We start from the raw sequence: 24,175 nt of genomic DNA, 5'->3' as shown, positions 1-24,175 counted from the left end.
GCACTAAATGAAATTAAGATTAAAATAATTATACTATCACTAAAATTAAAAGTTTGTTCTTTGAAAGGATAGACAAAATTGATAGACTACCAGCTAGATTAACTGAGAAGACAGCTGACTCAAATAAACACAATCAGAAATGATAGAGTTGACGTTACAATCAATATCACAAACACAAAAAATCATCAGAGACTATAATGAACACAACCTAGAAAACATGGATACTTCCTGGAAACATACAGCCTCCCAAGACTGAACCAGAAAGAAATGGAAAGCCTAAACAGACCAATAACAAGTAATGAATTTGAATCCGTAATATAAAATATCCAACAAAAATGGCCCAGGACCAAATTGATTCACAGCTGGATTTTACCAGACATACAAAGAAGAACTTGTTCCAATCTTGCTTAAACTATGCCAAAAAAATCAAGGAAGAACTATTCTTCTCTAACTCATTCTATGAAAGCAGTATCACCTGATACAAATATTACACAAGGAAATAATTTTTTTAAAAAACCCTACAAGCTAATATACCTGGTGCATATTGCTGCATAAATCCACAATAAAATACTAGCAAATTAAAACAAACAGTACATCAAGCCATGTGGGTTTGATCCAAGAGATTCAAGGATGGCTCAACATATGCAAATCAATAATGTAATTAACCACATAAACAGAATTAAAAACAAACACTATATGATCATCTCAATTGATGAAGAAAAACGACTTGATAAAATCCAACATTTCTTCACAACCAACTGGGCATTGAAAATACATACCTCAAATTAATAAAAGCCATCTATGACAAATCCATAGCCAACATCATACTGAATGAGGATAAGGTTAAAGCATTCCTCCTAAGAACTGAACAGGATATTGGTGGTGTCCATCATGGGCAAGCTAAGAAAGGCCATGGCGCCAGCAGAAATCCTGAACGGGAAGGAGGTCTCCGCGCAAATAAGGGCAAGACTGAAGAATCAAGTCATTCAGTTGAAGGAGCAAGTACCTGGTTTCACACCAGACCTGGCAATATTACAGGTTGGCAACAGAGATGATTCCAATCTTTACATAATGTGAAGCTGAAGGCTGCTGAAGAGATTGGGATGAAAGCCACCGACATTAAGTTACCAAGAACAACCACAGAATCTGAGGTGATCAAGTATATTATATCTTTGAATGAAGACTACTATACACGGGTTCATAGTGCAGCTACCTCTAGATTCAGAGAATTCCATTAACACTGAAAAGACTGATCAATGCTATTGCACCTGAAATGGATGTGGATGGATTGACTAGCATCAGTGCTGGGAAACTTGCTAGAGGTGACCTAAATGACTGTTTGCCTTGTATGCCTAAAGGATGCTTGGAACTCATCAAAGAGGCAGGGGTGCAGATTGCCAGAAGGCATGCTGTGGTGATTGGGCACAGTAAAATAGTCGGGGCCCCGATGAATGACTTGCTTCTGTGGAACAATGCCACAGTGACCACCTGCCGCCCCAAGACTGCCAATCTGGATGAGGAAGTAAATAAAGGTGACATACTGGTGGTTGCAACTGGTTGGCCTGAAATGGTTAAAGGAGAATGGATCAAACCTGGGGCAATAGTCATCCACTGTAGAATCAACTATGTCCCACATGATAAAAAAAAAAAAAAAACAAATGGGAGAAAAGTTGTGGTTGATGTGGCATACGACGGAGCCTGTTCCTGGTAGCTTAAGGCCCATGATGGTTGCAATGCTCATACAGAGCACAGTAGAGAGTACCAAGTGTTTCCTGGAGAAATTTAAGCCAGGAAAGTGGATGAATCAGTATAACAACCTTAACTTCAAGACACCTGTTCCAAGTGATATTGATATATCACGATCTTGTAAACTGCAGCCCATTGGTAAGCTGGCTCAAGAAATTGGTCTGCTGTCTGAAGAGGTAGAATTATATGGTGAAACAAAGGCCAAAGTTCTGCTGTCAGCACTAGAACACCTGAAGCACCAGCCTGATGGGAAATACCGGGTGGTGACTGGAATAACCCCAACACTCCGGGAGAAGGGAAAAGCACGACTACAATCGGGCTGCTGCAAGCCCTTTTTGCCCATATCTACCAGAACATTTTTGTGTGTGCGACAGCCTTCTCAGGGCCCCATCTTTGGATTAAAAGGTGGTGCCGCAGGAGGTGGCTACTCCCAGATCATTCCTATGGAAGAGTTTAATCTCCACCTCACAGGTGACATCCATGCCATCACTGTAGCTAATAACCTCATTGCTGCGGCCATTGATGCTCAGATATTTCATGAACTGCCCCAGACAGACAAGGCTCTCTTTAATCGTTTGGTGCTATCAGTAAATGGAGTGAGAAAGTTCTCTGATATCCACATCCGAAGGTTAAATAGACTAGGCATTGAAAAGACTGACCCTACCACACTGACAGATGAAGAGATAAACAGATTTGTAAGATTGGACATTGATCCAGAAATCAAAACTTGGCAAAGAGTGTTGGATACCAATGATAGATTCCTGAGGAAGATCATGATTGGACAGGCTCCAACAAAGAAAGGTCACATAAGGACGGCCCAGTTTGATATCTCTGTGGCCAGTGAAATTATGGCTGTCCTGGCTCTCACCACTTCTCTAGAAGATATGAGAGAGAGACTGGGCAAAATGGTGGTGGCATCCAGTAAGAAAGGAGAGCCCATCCGCGCTGAAGATCTGGGGGTGGGTGGTGCATTGATAGTGCTTATGAAGGACGCAATCAAGCCCAATCTCATGCAGACATTGGAGGGCACTCCAGTGCCGTTTGTCCATGCCGGCCCATTTGCCAACATCGCACATGGCAATTCCCCGATCATTGCAGACCGATCGCACTCAAGCTTGTTGGCCCAGAAGGGTTTGCAGTGACGGAAGTGGGATTTGGAGCAGACATTGGAATGGAAAAATTTTTTAACATCAAATCCCAGTATTCCGGCCTCCACCCTCACGTGGTGGTGCTTGTTGACACTGTCAGTGCTCTCAAGATGCAGGGGGCGGCCCTGTGGTCACTGCTGAAATGCCTCTTCCCAAGGCTTACATAGAGGAGAACCTAGAGCTGGTTGAAAAAGGCTTCAGTAACTTGAAGAAACAAATTGAAAATGGCAGAATGTTTGGAATTCCAGTAGTAGTGGCCGTGAATGCATTCAAGATGGATACAGAGACTGAGCTAGACCTCCTCAGCCACCTTTCCAGAGAACATGGGGCTTTTGATGCCGTGAAGTGCACTCACTGGGCAGAAGGGGGCAAAGGTGCCTTAGCCCTGGCTCAGGCCATCTAGAGAGCAGCACAAGCACCCAGCAGTTTCCAACTCCTTTATGACCTCAAACTCCCAGTTGAGGATAAAATCAGAATCACTGCACAGAAGATCGATGGAGTAGACGACATTGAATTACTCCCCAAAGCTCAACACAAAGCTGAAGTCTACACAAAGCAGGGGTTTGGGAATCTCACCATCTGCATAGCCAAAACACATTCGTCCTTGTCTCACAACCCAGAGCAAAAAGGTATTCCTACAGGATTTGTTCTGCCCATTTGCGACATCAATGCCAGCATCGGGGCTGGTTTTCTGTACCCTTTAGTAGAAGCAGTGAGCACAATGGACTCCCCACTCGGCCCTGTTTTTATTGTACTGATTTGGACCCTGAAACAGAACAGGTGAATGGATTATTCTAAACCGATCATCATCCATCTTCAAGAAGCTACTTTGAAAGTTTGGCCAGTGTCTATTCAGGCCCACTGGGAATTAGGAAGTATAAGGGAGCCAAGAGTCAGTCCCTGCCCAGAAGATAAGAAACTAATAGTAGGAGGTTCCCCAGATGTCATTTTCAGCCTTAATTCTCATCATGTACAAATAACATAAATCATGCACATGTCTATTTACTTTAGTGATGTTCCACAGAATAAAAGGAAATAGTTTTGCCAAAAAAATAAATAAATAAAGGACTGAACAAAGACAAAGATCTCCACTCTGACCAGTCCTATTCAACATATTACTGGCAGTTTTACCCAGAGGAAAGGGATCCAAATTTAAAAAGAAGGAGTCATGTTATCTCTGCTTGCTGATGACATATCTAGAAAACCTAGACGTTACATAAAATTCATATACTTGATAAACAATTTTAGTAAAGTTTCAGGATATCGAATCAATGTAAATAAAGTCAATAGCATTTCGATACACCAATAACATTAAAGCTAAGAAACAAATAAATATTCCATCCCATTTACACTAGCCATTTACAAAAATAAAATACTAGGAATATGTTTAACCAAGGAGGTTAAAGATAACTATAAGGAGAAATACAAAACATTGATAGAATAAATCATAGATGACAGAAACAGAAAAAGATCTTATGCTCATGGACTGGAAGTATCACTAGTTAAAATGACCATATTACCAAGAGCAATCTAAAGACTAAACATAATTCCTATCATTACAAACATAATTTTTCACAGGGTTAGAAAAAAATTCCAGAATACATATATAACAAAAAAAGAGCCTGAAGAGCCAAATAAATTTTGCATAAAAAGCAAAAAGTAAGAGACCCACATTATCTGACTTCAAAATATACTAAAAAGCTATAGTAATGAAAACAGTATGGTAATGGTTAAAAAAAAAATGGAGACATGGAATGGAACCAAACAGAGAACCAAGAAATAAAGCCACATACCTGTAAAAAACTGAACTTTGACAAAGTTGACAAAAATAAACAGTGAAGAAAGGACATGAAATATTGCTTTATTGAGTAGCAATAAAGAGTTCTGGCAAAATTGGCTAGCCATATTCAGAATAATGAAACTGGACCCCTCTCTCTCACCATATACAAAAATGATCTCAAGTTTTATTTATGACTTAAATGTAAGACGTCAAACAAGAAAAATCCTAACAAAAACTATACAAAAAACTCTTCTGACATTGAGGGAAAGAATTTATGACTAAGACTTCAAAAGCAAATGCAACAAAAACAAAAGTACACAAATGGAACATAAACAAAAAAGCTTCTGTACAGCAAAGGAAATAATCAACAGAGCAAAAAGACAAACTACAGATGAGAAGGAAATATTTGCAAATTATGCCTCTGAAAATGGTCTAATATCCACAGTCTACAAGAAAAAAAAAAAAACAAATCAACAAGAAAAAAAAATTAAAAAGTGAGCAAAAAACATGAACAGACATTTCTTAAAAGACATGCAATTGGCTACAAAAAAACTTATGAAAAGGTGCTCAACATCACTAGTCATCAGAGAAATTTAAATTAAAACCACAATGAGATACCATCTTACACCAGTTGGAATGGCTATTTTTTAAGGTAAAAAATAACAGTTGTTGGTGAGAATGCAGAGAAAAAAGAATGCTTACACACTGTTGGCATATTGTAAAGTAGTAAAATTTCTATGGAAAACAGTATGGAGGTTTCGCAAAGAACCAAAATAAAACTATCATTCAGCATAGTATTTCCACCCCTGACTAATCAAAAGAAAAGAAATCATTATATCAAAAAGACAACTAAACTTGTGTGTTGTGTTTATTGCAACACTATTTACAATAGCAGTCATCAAATAAACCTAAATTTTTATCAATGGTTGACTGGATAAAGAAATGTGATATATAAACACCACAGAATACTATACAGTCATAAAAAATGAAAGCATGACATTTGCAGCCACGTGAATTTAGCTTGAGGTCATTATCCTAAGTTAAATAACTCAGAAACAGAAAGTCTGTTTCTCACTTATAAGTGGAAACTAAACAATGGAAACACATGGACAAGTAGGCAGAAATAATTGACACTGGCAACTCAAAACTATAGAAGGGTGGGAGGTAGATGAGGGCTGAAAAATTACCTATGGGATAAAATGTTCACTGTTTGCATAATGGGTACACTAGAAGCCCAAACTTCACCATTACACAATATATCCATTTAACAACATGCACAAGTACCCTTTCAATCTAAAATAATAAAAAATAAAGTACAATAAATGTAAGACTTGACTGTGAAATTCCTAGAGGAAAATAGAGAGAAAAAGCTCTGTAACATTAGTCTTGGCAATGAGTTTTTGCATATATGTCTGAAAGCACAGGCTAACAAAGCAAAAATAAACAAATTGGTTTATAGCAAACTAAAAAGCATTTTCACACAAAGAAAAGAATATAAAATAAAAAAGCAACCTACTGAATGGGATAAAATATTTATAAAACATATATTTGACATAGGATTGATGTTTAAAATATACAAGGAATTCATAGAACTCATCAGAAACAAATAACTCAATTGAAAACTTGGCAAACAACCTGAATAGACATTTCTTCAAAAGAGACATACAACTGGCCTCTAGGTATATGAAAAAAAAATCAACAATGCTAATCATCAGGTGAATGCATATCAAAGCCAAGATGAGATGTCACCTCCCACCCAATAGCATAGCTATTATTTTTTTTAAAGGTAAGTGTTGGTGAGGACAGGGAGAAAAGGGAACCTTTGTACACTGTGGTAGAAATGTAAATTTGTACAGCCATTCAAAACATTAAAAATAGAAGTACCATATGACCCAGCAGTGCTACTTCTAGTAATATATAAGTAATTCAAATCAGTATCTCTAAGAAGTATCTGCAATCCCATGTTCTCTGCGGCATCATTATTTATAATTGCTAAGATATGAAAACATCCTAAGTGTGCATTGATGGATAGATAAAGAAAATGTTTTATATACATGACCTGCTGCTATAAAGACACATGCACATGTATGTTTATTGCGGCACTATTCACAATAGCAAAGACTTGGAATCAACCCAAATGTCCATCAGTGACAGACTGGATTAAGAAAATGTGGCACATATACACCATGGAATACTATGCAGCCATAAAAAAGGATGAGTTTGTGTCCTTTGTAGGGACATGGATGCAGCTGGAAATCATGATTCTCAGCAAACTATCGCAAGAACAGAAAACCAAACACTGCATGTTCTCACTCATAGGTGGGAACTGAACAATGAGATCACTTGGACTCGGGAAGGGGAACATCATACACCGGGGTCTATCATGGGGAGGGGGGAGGTTGCATTGGGAGTTATACCTGATGTAAATGATGAGTTGATGGGTGCTGACGAGTTGATGGTTGCAGCACACCAATATGGCACAAGTATACATATGTAACGAACCTGCACGATATGCACATGTACCCTAGAACTTAAAGTATAATAATAATAATAATAATAATCCATAAAATATCAAAAAAGAAAGAAATATTATTCAGCCTTAAAAATGTAGAAAATTTTGCAATTTTCAACAATATAGATGGACCTGAAGGGCATTATGTTAACAAAATAAACCAGATACAGAAAAACAAATGTTTTATAATATCATTTATTTATGTAATCTAAAAAAGTCAAATTCTTAGAAGTAGAGAGTAGGACGATAGTTGCCAGGAATTGGGGTGGTGTGAGGGGATGAAATAAAGCTATGTTGGTCAGAGGGTACAAACTTTCCTTTATATTTGTCATTATATATTATGTGTGTGTGTGTGTATATATATGTGTGTGTGTGTGTGTGTGTGTGTGTGTGTAAGGGTACTAATATTAGGGTACTCCAGAGAAGCAGAAGAAATTCCTTCTCCTTTTCTGAAGTACCATAATAAAGCCACTTTGGAAGACAATCTCAAGGTTTCTAACACAAAGCAAAGTATATTGTGTTCCTTGGTACTACCTAATTGAATAGAAAACTTATGTCTATGGAAAAGGTGCACATAAATGATTATAACAGTTTTTGTTCAAAGATTACAATATTTTGAAACAACCAAGATGTCCTTTAGTAGGTAAATGGGTAAAAAATGGTGGTACATCCTTACAATGAAATATTATTCAGAGATAAAAAGAAATTAGTTAGCAAGCCACAAAAAGACATGGAGGAAACTTAAATGCATATTTCAATGTGAAAGAAGCAAGTATAAAAAGGTTACATAATTTAGATTCTAAATATATGATATTAGGTGAAAGGCAAAAGCATAAATATAGTAAAAAATCTGTGGTTTCCAGTAGGAGTGGGGAGAATGTATGAATAAATAAGTGATGCACAGAAGTTTTTTGAGTGGTAAAAAAAAATCTGTATGATATTGTAATGATAGTTACATGCCATTATGCATTTGTCAAATGCTGTAAAACTGTACTATAGAAACACTAATGTAAACTGTGGACTTTAGTCAATAATATATCAATACTGTTTCATCAGTCATGAAATATGTACACTACTAGTGAAAGAAAGAGGGGCTACCCATGGACTCTCTGTACTATCTGCTCAATCTTTTGGTAAATATATAACTGTTCTAAAAATAAAATCTGCTAATAAAAAAATTCAACAGCACACAAGGCCTTGGTATCTTTTTCTACAAAATAGGTAAAAGTAAGGTGTTGCTAGGAAATATAGAAATGATAAAAAGACCTGGATTATAAAATATCCTCAACAAAGTGTGATGCCATAACTCCTTTCCTTTTAGTCTGATTTAGAAATAATTACAGACCAACATCAGTTAACAACTATTGAGTTTCTGCTACAAAATCAAAAAAGCTCGCTCTTTATATTGAACCTGAAACTGGACAAAGTTCAAATTGCTATATAAAGTTACTAACTTTAGAGAAATATTTAAATATATTATGCCATATTAAAATTCTGGAATACTAAATCCTTAATATTTTTATTCTCCTGAATCAAAATTTTCGTTTCTTCTTGGCTATTTATTCTGATGGAAGAAGCTTAACATCATTTTCTCAACTTCCATAATAAATATTGCTAATTTGATTTTAGTTGCTATAAAATATAGCCATCCTGTCCTAAAACATGGTGTTTTTCTGACAATAGCTTGGGAATGGTGGAGGTGGCACACATACTTACCCCACCTCCAATGATGTAACAATGTCTTTCTCTATTTATCTCCTCCCTCCTCAGATACACACATCACTCATTCTCATGTTCCTCCACTTCCTCCTTTTCAGAAAATATACAGAAACAAAGAGACATAAACTAATTTATTCAATGACAGATTACAGAACAGCAGGCCTGTTGGTGTTTCAGAAATGCCTTTATCGCTGTGATGGAATTTTGTAGTGTGACTAGGAACATTATAAAAAGGAATGATAATTGTAATCCCAGTGACACGGATTATATAGGCTATGGGATCTATCCACCAACAACTCAAGCTATAAAACTAAGTTTCTCTTTTTATTCAAAACTCATTTAAGGACTCCTAGTAAAGTTCTGTAATTTTTCTCTGGTAGGTTGTACATCCTTATTTTTAGAGTCTGTAGGCATTTTGTAGGATTTTCTATTTGCCTTCTCTGTTTTCCTCATTCTACTTTTTATCTGGTTATTGCTGATAGATATGTTAGCTATGGTTTTTGATATTTTCATTGTACATCCTAATTTAGGTTGAACTCATTTATTCTATGAGTTTTTAAATAGCACTCTTTGCATTTAACAAGAATATACTCACATCTTATTCTATAAATAATTATTGATTTGTCTTTTTTTCATAGTCACACCTCTTATTTCTAATTTCTCTTTGGCATACTTTCTATAAATAATAATGGTGATGGTTAGCATGCTTACTTTATTTTATATTTTAAAGAGATTGCCCTGGATTTCATGTAGATAATATAAAAAAGAACATAGTATGGCAAAAATTAATTTTTAATCAGAAATAGACATCTGAATTTTATAAAATGGTTTCTGGAAAAATATTGAGGTTATAAAATTTATCTTATTGAATCAACTGGTAAAGCATACAACAGTATTATAGATCCTTGTATTCCATACACCAACCTTCACTAGAGCCTGTTCTAAAATTATCCAATATGAAATGAAACTCTTAAATGAATTCACATGTATTTCAATCTGTCTCTTTTTTTTAGCAGGCGACTATTTTAAAGTATTATTTCAAACTAAACTATTCTATGATAGCTCTCCCTGCTACTTGATGCCAACAGGTGATGAGGTCTGCAACATTGTCACTTCTGAGACTGCAGAGAAAGTTTCAGTAACAGTGACACTCTTGGTTAGTATCACAAGTGAAAACCCCATTTAGGAAAATTGGCTTTTCATACACATGAATTTCAGGCCAGCAAAAATATCATTTTAATATTGTAAAGGGAAGGGTTTGGGGTCAGAATATTAAATTGGCTAGAGAATTTGGTAATGAAGAGTCTGTACATTAAGTTATTAACATTTTTGCTTAAGTTACAGAACAGGAAGTGAGGTAATTCTACTGTGAGAGCAACTTATATGGACTAAAAGTTCAATGCGAGTAATTTACTTCCATTCACTTACTTTTGTCCTTCTGCACCTGGCTTCATAATTTTGCATTTATCCTCCAGCTCCCCAGAAAAGTACCAATTTGCTTTGCCACTAGCATTCTATGGTTTATCAACCCAAGCAACCGAGGAATAGTATCTTAATTTTTCTATAGTTCCTCCTTTAATTACTTGTAAGTCTTAACATTTCTTGTGTTTTTACTATTCACTTACATATCTTCTTTTATAATTTACCTTTCTCCTTTTCCTGTGTCCCTGGTGGTATTTCTCTTATAATGGGTTATAGCCTGTATAAGGTTAATAATCCTCTATCATTTTTATTGACAGTATTTTCTATGATTTCTCTCTTTTAGATATTATTATTTCCCATATGTGAAGCTATCTTAATACATGTAAAAAGTTAATATAGGAAGAAATTCTGTTTCTGGGTTTATAACCTATGAAGATCTCACTTTTCTCTTTTCCTCTTTTAATACTAATGCAAAGAGTGCTATTTAAAAACTCACAGAATAAATGAGTTCAACTTAAAATAAGATATATGATGAAAATATCAAAAACTATAGCATTACAAAAAGAAATTTAAAAATCCACTGAGTTTTTATATGAATTACATTGTACCTATAGATTTTTAAAAATGCATAATTTTATAACATGATTTTCAAATCTAGTAACACAGTAATGTATTCACATATGCTGTGTTTACATTTTGTTTTTTTTTTGTTGTTGTTTTTGTTTGTTTGTTTCTTTTCTTTTTTTTTTTTTTTTTTGCAGAGTCTCGCTCTGTCTCCCAGGCTGGAGTACAGTGGCACGATCTCAGCTCATTGCAACCTCCGCCTCCTGGGTTCACACCATTCTCCTGCCTCAGCCTCCCAAGTAGCTGGGACTACAGGCACCCGCCACCAGGGTATTTTGTATTTTGTTTAGTAAAGACGGGGTTTCACCGTGTTAGTCAGGATGGCTTCGATCTCCTGACCTATGGTTTGAATGCATCGCCTCCAAAATTCAGGTGTTGCCAATGCGTTAGTATTAAGAGGTGGGGCCCTTAAGAGGTGATTAGGCCATGAGGGCTGCCCCTAGTTAATGCAATTACAGCCATTTCTTAAAAGGCTTCATGCAGCCTTAGCAGCTGTCTCTTCCACCCTTCTGCCATGTTTCTCCCTTCTGGAGAATGCAGCAAGATGGCCCTCACCAGACACTGAACCTGCCAGCACCTTGATCTTGGACTTTCCTGTCTTCAGATGTGTGAGAAATAAATTTTCGTTCTTTGTAAGTTATCGAGTCACAGACATTTTTTCATGGTGGCACAAAACAAAGACAGAATATAAAAGCCATCTTCCACCACACTTAAGTTTCTTCTAGTTTTTACACATATGTTTCATAATTCATAAGTATTGCAAAACAATATTGACTAGTGGTTTTTGGTCTATTTAGATGATTCTAATTTAGAGATTATTCGACTTTCACTAGAACACTTTCCTAATTCTTACTGTGAGTTGTTATACTGATTCCCTTGAGGATTGAGATATACAATTCCATTGCTTCCAAGTAATAATCTGTATTATTATTAAGTGGTAGTTTAAAAATTACTTTTAAAATTTGATAGAGCTGTTCCCCTTATTATTCTTCTTTCCCAAATGAACCTTTGTTTTCAAAAAGACAAATTTGGGAGGGCGGAGCAAGATGGCCGAATAGGAGCAGCTCCAGTCTCCAACTCCCAGCGCCAGCGACACAGAAGACCGGTGATTTCTGCATTTTCAACTGAGGTACTGGGTTCATCTCACTGGGGAGTGCGGGACGATCGGTGCTGGTCAGCTGCTGCAGCCCGACCAGCGAGAGCTGAAGCAGGAGAGGCATCACCACCCGGGAGCCTAAGGGGAAGCGTAAACCCTTTCCCAGCCACAGGGGAACTGAGACACACACAACACCCGGAAAATCGGGTAACTCCCACCCCAATATTGCGCTTTCTTTAAGCAAACAGGCACACCAGGAGATCATATCCCACACCTGGCCGGGAGGGTCCCACGCCCACGGAGCCTCCCTCATTGCTAGCACAGCAGTCTGTGATCTACCGCAAGGCAGCAGCGCAGGCTGGGGAGGGGCTTCCACCATTGCTGAGGCTTAAGTAGGTAAACAAAGCTGCTGGAAGCTCCAACTGGGTGGAGCTCACAGCAGCCTGCTGGAAACCTGCCTGTCTCTGTAGGCTCCACCTCTGGGGACAGGGCACAGCCAACAACAACAACAAATAACACCAACAACAAAGCAGTAGAAACCTCTGCAGACAAACGACTCCTGTCTGACAGCTTTGAAGAGGAGCAGTGGATCTCCCAACACGGGAGGTTGAGATCTGGAGAAGGGACAGACTGCTCGCCTGGCGGGTCCCTGACCGAGTAGCCTAACTGGGAGAGACACATCCCCCACTAGGGCAGGCCTGACACCCCACACCCTCACAGGGTGGGAGTACACCCCTGAGAGGAAGCTCCCAAAGCAAGAATCAGACAGGTACACTCACTGTTCAGAAATATTCTATCTCTCTTGCAGCCTCTGCTGCTGGATACCCAGGCAAACAGGGTCAGGAGTGGACCTCAAGCAATCTCCAACAGACCTACAGCTGAGGGTCCTGGACTGTTAGAAGGAAAACTATCAAACAGGAAGGACACTCTACACCAAAAACCCCATCAGTACATCACTCATCATCAAAGACCACAGAGGCAGATAAAACCACAAAGATGTGGGGAAAAAGCAGGGCAAAAGCTGGAAATTCACAAAAAATAAGAGCACACCGGCAAAGGAGCGCAGCCTATCGCCAGCAACGGATCAAAGCTGGACGGAGAATGACTTTGACTCTAGATGAGAGAAGAAGGCTTCAGTCCATCAAATTTCAGAGCTAAAGGAGGAATTACGTACCCAGCGCAAAGAAACTAAAAATCTTGGAAAAAAGTGGAAGAATCTGACGGCTAGGAGTAAATAATGCAGAGAAGGTCATAAACGAAATGAAAGAGATGAAAGTTCCGGCGACACGGTGGAAATACGGACAAATGCACGCTTCAGTAACCGACTCGATCAACTGGAAGAAAGAGTATCAGCTGCATTGAGGATCAAAATGAATGAAATGAAGCCGCAGAAGAGAAACCCAAAGAAAAAAAGAAGAAAAAGAAATGAACAAAGCCTGCAAGAAGTATGGATTATGTAAAAAGACCAAATCTACGTCTGATTGGGGTGCCTGAAAGTGAGGGGAAAATGGAACCAAGTTGGAAAACACTCTTCAGGATATCATCCAGGAGAACTTCCCCAACCTAGTAGGGCAGGCCAACATTCAAATCCAGGAAATATAGAGAACGCTACAAAGATACTCCTCGAGAAGAGCAACTCCAAGACACATAACTGCCAGATTCACCAAAAGTTGAAAATGAAGGAAAAATCTTAAGGCAGCCAGAGAGAAAGGTCGGGTTACCCACAAAGGGAAGCCCATCAGACTCACAGCAGATCTCGGCAGAAACCTCCAAGCCAGAAGAGAGTGGGGGGCCAATATTCAACATTCTTAAAGAAAAGAATTTTAAAACCCAGAATTTCATATCCAGCCAAACTAAGTTTCATAAGTGAAGGAGAAATAAAATCCTTTACAGATAAGCAAATGCTTAGAGATTTTGTCACCACTAGGCCTGCCTTACAAGAGACCCTGAAGGAAGCACTCAACATGGAAAGGAACAACCGGTACCAGCCACGCAAAACATGCCAAAAATGTAAAGACCATCGAGGCTAGGAAGAAACTGCATCAACTAACGAGCAAAAATAACCAGTTAATACTTCATAATGGCAGGATCAAGTTCACACATAACAATCTTAACCTTGGGTAAATGGATCAAATGCTCCAATTAAAAAGACACAGACTGGCAAACTGATAAAGAGTCAAGACTCCACTGTCTGCTGTATTCAGGGAGACCCATCTCACACGCAGAGACATACATAGGCCTCAAAATAAAGGGATGGAGAGCGACTTTACCGCCAAATGGAGAATCAAAAAAGCAGGGGCTGGGTAAATTTCACTAGTCCTCTGATAAACAGACTTTAAAACCATCAAAAGATCAAAAGAGACAAAGAAGGCCATATTACATAATGGTAAAGGGATCAATTCAACAGGGAAGAGCTTAACTATCCTAAATAATATATATGCACCTACAGTGAGCAACCTAGATTCATAAAGCAAGTCCTTAGAGACTTACAAAGAGACTTAGACTCCCATACAATAATAATGGGAGACTCAACACCCACTGTCAACATTAGACAGATCAACAAGACAGAAAGTTAACAAGGATATCCAGGAATTGAACTCCATCTCTGCAGCAAGCAGACTACTAGACATCTATATAGAACTCTCCACCCCAAATCAACAGGAATATACATTCTTTTCCTTTAAAGCACCACATCGTACCTCTACTCCAAAATTGACCATATAATTGGAAGTAAAGCACCCTCAGCAAAATGTACAAGAACAGAAATTATAACAAACTGTCTCCTCAGACCACAGTGCAACTCAAACTAGAACTCAGGACTAAGGAACTCCAATCAAAACCGCTCAACTACATGGAAACTGAACCTGCCCTGAATGACTACTGGGTACATAACAAAATGAAGGCAGAAATAAAGATGTTCTTGAAACCAATGAGAACAAAGATACAACATACCAGAATCTCTGGGACAGTTTAAAGCAGTGTGTAGAGGGAAATTTATAGCACTAAATGCCCACAAGAGAAAGCAGGAAAGATCAAAAATTGACACTCTAACATCAAGAATTAAAAAGAACTAGAGAAGCAAGAGCAAACATTATCCAAAACCCAGTGTGAAGGCAAGAGATAACTAAGATCAGAGCAGAACTGAAGGAGATAGAGACACAAAACCCTCCAAAAATCAATGAATCCAGGAGCTATTTTTGAAAAAGATCAACAAAATTACAGACCACTAGCAAGACTAATAAAGAAGAAAAGAGAGAAGAATCAAATCGACGAATTAAAAATGATAAAGGAATATCACCACCGACCCCACAGAAATACAACCACCATCAGAGAATACTATAAACACCTCTACGCGAAATAAACTGGAAAACCAGGAAGAAATGGATAATTTCCTGACACTTACACTCTTCCAAGACTAAACCAGGAAGAAGCGAAATCCTGAATAGACCAATAGTAGGCTCTGGAAATTGAGGCACACTAATAGCCTAACAACCAAAAAAAAAGTCCAGACCAGATGGATTCACAGCTGAATTCTACCTCAGAGGTATAAGGAGGAGTTGGTACCATTCCTTCTGAAACTATTCCAATCAATAGAAGAGGAATCCTCCCTAACTCCGCCTTATGAGGCCAACATCATCCTGATACCAAAGCCTGGCAGAGACATAACAAAAAGAGAATTTTAGACCAATATCCCTGATGAACATCGATGCAAAAATCCTCAATAAAATACTGGCAAACCGGATTCAACAACACATCAAAAAGCTTATCCACCATGATCAAGTGGGGCTTCATCCCTGGGATGCAAGGCTGGTCTAACATTCGCGAAATCAATAAACATAATCCAGGCTCGGGCGCTGCGGCTCGCCCGTAATCCCAGCACTTGGGAGGCCGAGACGGGCGGATCACGAGGTCAGGAGAGATCGAGACTATCCTGGCTAACACGCGAAACCCCGCCTCTACTTAAGAAATACAAAAAGTAGCCGGGCGAGGTGGCGGGCTCTGTAGTCCCAGCTACCGGGAGGCTGAGGCCGGAGAATGGCGCAACCCAGGAGGCGGAGCTTGCAGCGGCTGAGATCCGCCACCGCACCCCCAGCCTGGGCGACAGAGAGAGACCTCTGGCCTCAAAAAAAAACATAATCCAGCATATAAAACAGAACCAAAGACAAGAACCATGATTATCTCAATAGATGCAGAAAAAGGCTTTTGATAAAATTCAACAGCCCTTCATGCTAAAAACGCTCAATAAAATGGCATTGATGGAACGTACCTCAAAATAATAAGAGCCATTTATGACAAACCCACAGCCATCATACTGAATGGGCAAAACTGGAAAATTCCCTTTGAAACCCCAACAAGACAGGGATGCCCCTCTCTCACCACTGCTATTCACCAGTGTTGGAAGTTCTGGCTAGGCGTAATTAGGCAAGAGAAAGAAATCAGGGGTATTCAGTTAGGAAAGAAGAAGTCAACTGTCCCTCTCTTGTAGATGACATGATTGTATATTTAGAAACCCCATGCATTGTCTCAGCCCCAAATCTCCTTAGCTGATGTGCTACAACTTCAGCAAAGTCTCAGGATACAAAATTAATGTACACAAAATCACAAAGCATTCTATACACCAATAACAGACAAACACAGAGCCAAATCATGAATGAACTTCCATTCACAATTGCTTCAAAGAGGAAAATACCTAGAATCCAACTTCTACAAGGGATGTAAAGGAACCTTCACAGAACTTACAAACCACTGCTCAGTGAAATAAAAAGAGGACACAAACAAATGGAAGAACATACCATGCCTATGGATAGGAAGAATCAATATCGAAATGGCCATACTGCCCAAGGTAATTTTATAGATTCAATGCCATCCCCATCAAGCTACCAATGAGTTTCTTCAGAATTGGAAACCGTTTAAGTTCATATGGAACCAAAAAGAGCCCGCATCTCCAAGACAAACCCTAAGTCAAAAGAACAAAGCTGAGGCATCACGCCACCTGACTTCAAACTATACTACAAGGCTACAGTAACCAAAACATGGTAATTGGAAAATGCAAACAGAGATATAGACCAATGGAATAGAAGAGAGTCCTCAGAAATAATACCACACACTAAGCCATCTGATCTTGGATAAACCTGAGAAAACAAGAAATGGGGAAAAGGATTCCCATTTAATAAAATGGTGCTGGGAAAATTCACAGCCATAAGTAGAAAGCTGAAACTGATCCTTTCGCTACTCTTTATAATGAATTAATTCAAGATGGATTAGAGACTTAAATGTTAGACCTAATACCATAAAAATCCTAGGGGAAACCTAGGTAGTACCATTCAGGACATAGGCATGGGCAAGGACTTCATGTCTAAAACACCAAAAGCAACGGCAGCAAAGCAAATTGAGAAATGGGATCTAATTAAACTAAAGAGCTTCTGCACAGCAAAAGCAAGAAACTACCATCAGAGTGAATATAAGCAACCCGCAGAATGGGGAGAGACAATTTTTGCAATCTACCATCTGACAAAGGGCTAATATCCGCAACTGCCAAAGAACCTCAAACAAATTTATAAGAAAAAAAAACAAACAACCCCATCCAAAAGTGGGCAAAGGATATGAATGACATTTCTCAAAAGAAGACATTCACACAACAGACATAAGGAAATGCTCAATTACCTACCACCATCAGAGAAATGCAAATCAAAACCACAATGAGATACCATCTCAATAAATTCAGTTAGAATACATCATTCAAAAGTCAGGAAAACAACAGGTGCTGAGAGGATGTGGAGAAATAGGAACACTTTTACACTGTTGGTGGGATTGTAAACTAGTTCAACCATTATGGAAAAACAGTATGGTGGATTCCTCAAGGATCTAGAACTAGATGTAAAAACATATGACCTAGCCATCCCATTACTGGGGATATACCCAAAGGATTATAAATTATGCTGCTATAAAGACACATGCACACGTGACGTTTATTGCAGCACTATTCACAATAGCAAAGACTTGAATCAACCCAAATGTCCATCAGTGACAGATTGGATTAAGAAAAATGTGGCACATATACACCATGCATCACTTTATGCAGCCATAAAAGGATGAGTTTGCGTCCTTGTAGGGACATGGATGCAGCTGGAAACCATCATTCTTAGCAAACCATCCCAAGAACAGAAAACCAAACAATCGCATGTTCTCAAATTACAGGTGGGAACTGAACAATGAGATCACTTGACTCCAGGAAGGGGAAGATCACACAATCGGGCCCATCATGGGGAGGGGGAGGGGAGGGATTGCAATGGGAGTTATACCCGATGTAAACGACGAGCTGATGGGCGCGGAAAGCAAGACCAACATGGCAATTTCGGGCGCATACATGGATGTGGAATCGGAAAACTGCAATGCTATGCAATACGTAATCAAGAACTGAAGTGATGAATAACAAACAACTTAAAAAAAATAAAAAATAAAAAAAAAAAAAAAAATAAAATAAAATAAAATAAAATACAATCCCTCATGCCTATAATCCCAAAGTAGCCTAGATACCGAGGCAGATTCCACATGGTCAAGAGATTCCAGATCCATCCCACCATCATGGAAAAGAAACCCCATCCCACTAAAAAACACAAAATTGGGCTGGGCATGGCTTTTCAGACTGTTAGAACTCAGCCACTCAGGAGGCTGAGGCAGGAGAATCGGCTGAACCCGGGTGGAAGTAGAGGGTTGCATGAGTCGAGATTGTGCCAGTGCACCCAGCCTGGCAACAGAGCAAAGACTGCCCCCAAAAAAATAAAAAATAAATAAAAAATAAAATAAATAAATGAATAAAAAAATATATTAAAAAAAAAAAAAAAAGAAAAATGTGGCACATATACACCATGGAATACTATGCAGCCATAAAAAGGATGAGTTTAAGGCCCTTTGTAGGACATGGATGCAGCTGGAAACCATCATTCTTAGCAAACTATCACAAGAACAGAAACCAAACACTGCATGTTCTCACCATAGGTGGGAACTGAACAATGAGATCACTTGACTCAGGAAGGGGAACATCAAGCACAATCGGGCCTATCATGGGAGGGGAGGGGGAGGGATTGCATTGGGAGTTATACCTGATGTGTAAAATGACGAGCTGGATGGGCAGCAGACCAACATGGTACAAGTATACATATATGTAATAAACCTGCATGTTATGCACATGTACCCTACAACTTAAAGTAGTATACTAATAATAAATAAATTTAAAAAAAAAGACAAATTTGTTTTATTATTTCATCTGATTATAAAAGCATTTTAAAATAAAGCTCAGGCTAAAATGATTGCATATATAATGTTGTCTCAATTACCTAAAATGTACATCTACACATGAGCATAGAAGAATCACTGGATAGATACATACCAAATTATTAATAACGGTTACCTCTGAGCAATTTATTTATTTGATTTATCATACTTTATTTTCAAAGTACTCATTTCATTACTAAAAAATAAAATATCTAAAATAACCATGAAAAATTACACCCAAAATTGCTTAGTATAAGTTCTGAAAACCTTAATTCCGTATGCTAACACAGAAATATTTGGCAGAAAGTGAAGTAAAGGGTTCAGAATAGCATCTCCTTGACTAAAAATAATTCTTAAACAAATTTTATTTAAAATTACCTTTTTTTGAGCCAAAATGAGATCTTGTTCCACTTTGGACATTAAAAATGAGCCTCCATCATGTTCCATCCAGTAAAATTTTAAGTCTTTTAAATGTACCTTTGTGTCTAGTTTTAACCTGTGGAGCATTAAAAGGAAACTGACGTCAACAAATTATTTAGATATCCTTACTAGTTCAATCCTGACATCTGAGCTTCAGCTCTAATGAAGTATTTTTCCCTGAGCACTGTGTGCCAGAAACAGTGTTATACCTTTAGAATTTAGATTTGCATTTAAGAAATGTACTTGAGCTGCAGGGGAGAGAATGGTTTGAAATGCATCAAAATTGTAGACATAGTGACAAATCAAAATGCTTTGGTAGCAGTTAATGGTAGAAATGATTGTAGCCTGAACTAGAACTGTAACCATGATGATGGAGAGATATATAAAGATGTAAGAAATCATTAGTAGGTAGTTTCAATATGACTCAGCATTGCTTAGATGTAATGACTGAGAAAAATTGGATATGAGGCTTTAGCAACTGGGTTGATTTTGGTCATCCAATCACTGGGATTGGGCAAGAATTGAAGTAGTGGATCAGGTTTCTGGAGGTTGGAAGAAAAATAATATCAGTTTTAGATATATTGAGTTTCAGTTATCTGAAATGGACAGTCTTCCTGTAGTAGTAAATAGACAGTCCTCTAGCTTAAGTGAAAAGAGTGAGCTGAAGAGGTAGATTTCAGCATCATCTGTGTATGGAAAATGGTTGAAGTGGCAAGGATAGATGGAGTCATTCTGAGAGGGTAAGTAGAAAGAAGACAGAGAAGTAAACCAGGTCCTTCTAGAATACCAATATATAAGAGATGAACAAAGGAAGGAAAAGCCAGTAAGGCAGATGAAAGGAAAAGGAGCAATATCAAAAGGGTGGACTGTCCATAACACAAAGCATAAATGCTTAAGGGGATGAATACCTACCCCATTTTCCATGAAGCAATTATTATGCATTACATGACTGCTTCAAAATATCTCATGTAGCCCATAAATATATATACCTGCTATGTACCCACAAAAATTAGCAATAATTTTAAAAAAGATTGTATCACAGGAGCCAAGGGCAGAGTTTGTTTCAATAATGATGGAGTAATATCAATACTGCCACCAGTTATAATGAGGTAATGAATGGTAAGTATTGAGAAGCAGTCATTATTCTTAGCAAAAATGCAAAAAAAAAAAAAAAATCAGGGACCTTGGCAAGAATAATTTTGGTGGTAAAAACCAGTTTGTAGTGAATTCATTTATGAGATGGCAATGTGAGAATTTAGAGTCAATGAGTATAAATAATTCACACAAAGGCTCTGGCAATGGGGCAAAAAGCAGCATAGAGTAGTGGCTTAAGGGGAATAAGTGGCTAAAAAAATTTTGTCTCATTTTAAGATGAGAGATACTTAGGATGTTTAATTATAATGACAAGGGTGCATAAGTGTGTGTGTGTGTGTGTGAGAGAGAGAGAGAGAGAGAGAGAGACAGAGAGAGAGAGAGACAGAGAGAGACAGAGAGAGGTTAAAGTCATACTAAGGTGAGATAAGTAGTGGAACAAAGACTTGAGAGAATAAGAGAACATAAGATCAAGAGCATAACTGAAACTACTTATATGCTAAAGCAAAATGGAAAGATATTTTCTCCACTCTAAAAGGAGAAAAGAATGAACGTTGGAGACCTAGAAAAATGTGATGGTAAGAAACTGAAGTAAGTTACATATAGATTGCATTTTTTTTTTTTTGATGAGATAAAATGTGGGAGTATTTACTTGAGGGTAAAGGAAAGGAGAAGATCACAGGTTTGCTGGAAATGGAAATAATTTGAAATCACTGCTATAGAAAATGTAAAAAAAAAAAAAAAAAAAAAAATGCTGTCTATGGAAACCGATTTCCAAGCAGCATTGATGCCTAGGTGAGATTGGAAAGTATGTATATGGTGACAGATGGCAGAAGAATCAGAAAGGCTGAACTTGAAGTGCACATAGTCCTTATACTCAAATTCACAAATGAACAACAAAAAGATTCACCATTTCCATCCCAAAATAAGGCCTCTCTTTGTATTTTCTCAGTAAAATACTTTTACACGGCATCTTCCCAATTTGTGAATCATGGTATCCACTTATTAAGTATATAAAGGCTCTCTCATAAATATCTGCAATAATTATTTGCTTGAGGACTGAAAGTCTACCTCTATAACATTAATAAATAAAGAGAGAATGAATGTCAGGATAAGAGTCTGAGGAAATAAAAATAAATGAACATACCTTTTGATCCCAGGTCCTGCCATGACCTTCAACATGGGGGCCAGGTCTTCAGCATAGCGGCACATCGGACCAGTGCACTGAAACAACTCCTGGCCTCCCACAGCCATGGGAAACTGACCTTTGTTGGGAACCACACCTGAAAGGTTAGACACTCAGGTTAGCTGCCCAAAATAAGACATGATCTCTGCATGTTGTATTTCATTATGGTGTTTATCTTAAATATTTTTTCTCCTGGTTAAAACTTTTCAGGTCTTCTTATATCTCATTGTGGTAGTTTTACAATTTTATTAGCTTTCTTAAAAGCAGTGAATTTTTTTTTCCAAATAGAGTACAATGAAGAACTTCATTATAAAACAGCCAAACCAGAGCTACTCTGATGGAGAAATGGTCCCTACTTATTAGACTATTATCTCTTTCTGCGATGGTTCTAACAGCCTGTAGAGCCTATATGGATGAGGATGAGTTAGAATACAGATTAACAAATCTACTGGCCTAGAGGATAAAGTCAACATTCCTTTAACTTGTATACAAAGCTCTCTGCAACCTGATACCTAAACAGAAGCCATAACAAATTGTTTGCAATTTTCCACAAAGAACAGGCTATTTTAATGCTCATTTATAACTTTGTTTATGCCATTTCCACTGCCTATAATATATTTCACAATTTAATATGCTAGATGGATAACCAGATTTCAAGACTTAAGTGAAACTATAAGTCCTTTCTTGATCACCTACAATCTCTCAGCCCAAAATCTTCTTAAGCTGATAAGCAACTTTAGCAAAGTCTCAGGATACAAAACTACTGTGCAAAAATCACAAGCATTCCTATATACCAATAATAAAGATCCAAATCATGAATGAGCTCTCATTCACAATTGCTAAAATGAAAATAAAATATCAGGAATACAACTTACATGGGATGTGAAGGACCTCTTGACGTACAAACCACTACTCAAGGAAATAAGAGAGGACACAAACAAATGGAAAAACATTTCATGCTCATGGATAACAAGAATCAAATTGTAAAAATGGCCATACTACCCAAAGTAATTTATAGATTCAATGCTATCCCTATCAAGGTACCATTGACTTTCTTCACAGAATTAGAAAAAACTACTTTAAATTTCATATGGAAGAAAAAGAGCCCATTTAGCCAAGACAATCCTAAGCAAAAAGAACAAGCTGGAGGCATCATGCTACCTGACTTCAAACAATATTACAAGGCTACAGTAACCAAAACAGCATGGTACTGGTACCAAAATAGATATATAGACCAATGGAGCAGAACAGAGGCCTCAGATATAATGCCACACATCTACTACAATCTAGTCTTTGACAAACCCGACAAAAACAGGCAATGGAAAAAGGATTCCCTATTTAATAAATGGTGCTGGGAAAACTGGCTAGCCATATGTGGAAAACTGAAAGTGGATCACCTCCTACACTTTATAGAAAAATTAAATCAATATGGATTAAGGACTTAAATGTAAGACCTAAAACAATAAAAATCCTAGAAGAAAACCTGGGCAATACCATTCAGGACATAGGCATGTGCAAAGACTTCATGACTAAAACACCAAAAGTAATGGCAACAAAAGCCAAAATTGACAAATGGGATCTAATTAAAGAGTGTCGGCCGGGCGCGGTGGCTCAAGCCTGTAATCCCAGCACTTTCGGAGGCTGAGACAGGCGGATCACGAGGTCAGGAGATCGAGACCATCCTGGCTAACACAGTGAAACCCCGTCTCTACTAAAAAGTACAAAAAACTAGCCGGGCGAGGTGGCGAGCGCCTGTAGTCCCAGCTACTCCGGGAGGCGGAGCTTGCAGTGAGCAGAGATCCAGCCACCACACTCCAGCCTGGGTGACAGAGCGAGACTCCGTCTCAAAAAAAAAAAAAAAAAAAAAAAAAAAGAGTGTCTGCACAGCAAAAGAAACTATCATCAGATTGAACAGGCAACCTACAGAATAGGAGGACATTTTTGCAATCTATTCACCTGACAAAAATCTGGTATCCAGAATCCACAAGAAACTTAAACAAATTTACAAGAAAACAAAAACATCAAAAAGTGGGCGAAGGATATGAACAGACACTTCTTACAAGAAGACATTTATGTAGCCAACAAACATATGAAAAAAAAAAGCTCATCATCACTGGTCATTAGAGAAATGCAAATCAAATCCACAATGAGATAC

General features: G+C 38.0%; 1 protein-coding gene and 1 pseudogene across 2 annotated transcripts in view; one reads left to right on the top strand and one right to left on the bottom strand.

The window, feature by feature from the left end:
• The window catches only part of FAAH2 (fatty acid amide hydrolase 2), a 115,710-nt gene extending 93,566 nt beyond the window's left edge, over positions 1-22,144 (bottom strand). Inside the window, exons 1-2 of one of the 2 annotated variants that reach the window (XM_031660767.1) lie at positions 21,982-22,144; positions 19,701-19,818 (exon numbers count right to left, since the gene is read on the bottom strand). In XM_031660767.1, coding sequence (XP_031516627.1) covers positions 19,701-19,818; positions 21,982-22,088 — 225 coding nt within the window. In that variant the 5' untranslated portion in view covers positions 22,089-22,144. The remainder of the gene's footprint in view (positions 1-19,700; positions 19,819-21,981) is intronic. The other variant, XM_031660766.1, reaches the window with a different exon arrangement.
• On the top strand, positions 880-3,893 carry LOC101003282 (annotated as a pseudogene).
• Positions 22,145-24,175: the final 2,031 nt, after the last annotated feature.

This window comes from Papio anubis, chromosome X (assembly GCF_008728515.1).
Source record: "Papio anubis isolate 15944 chromosome X, Panubis1.0, whole genome shotgun sequence".
Classification (NCBI taxonomy): domain Eukaryota; kingdom Metazoa; phylum Chordata; class Mammalia; order Primates; family Cercopithecidae; genus Papio; species Papio anubis.
Note: the sequence above shows the minus strand (reverse complement) of the source record. Positions and strands in the feature narration are given on the sequence as shown.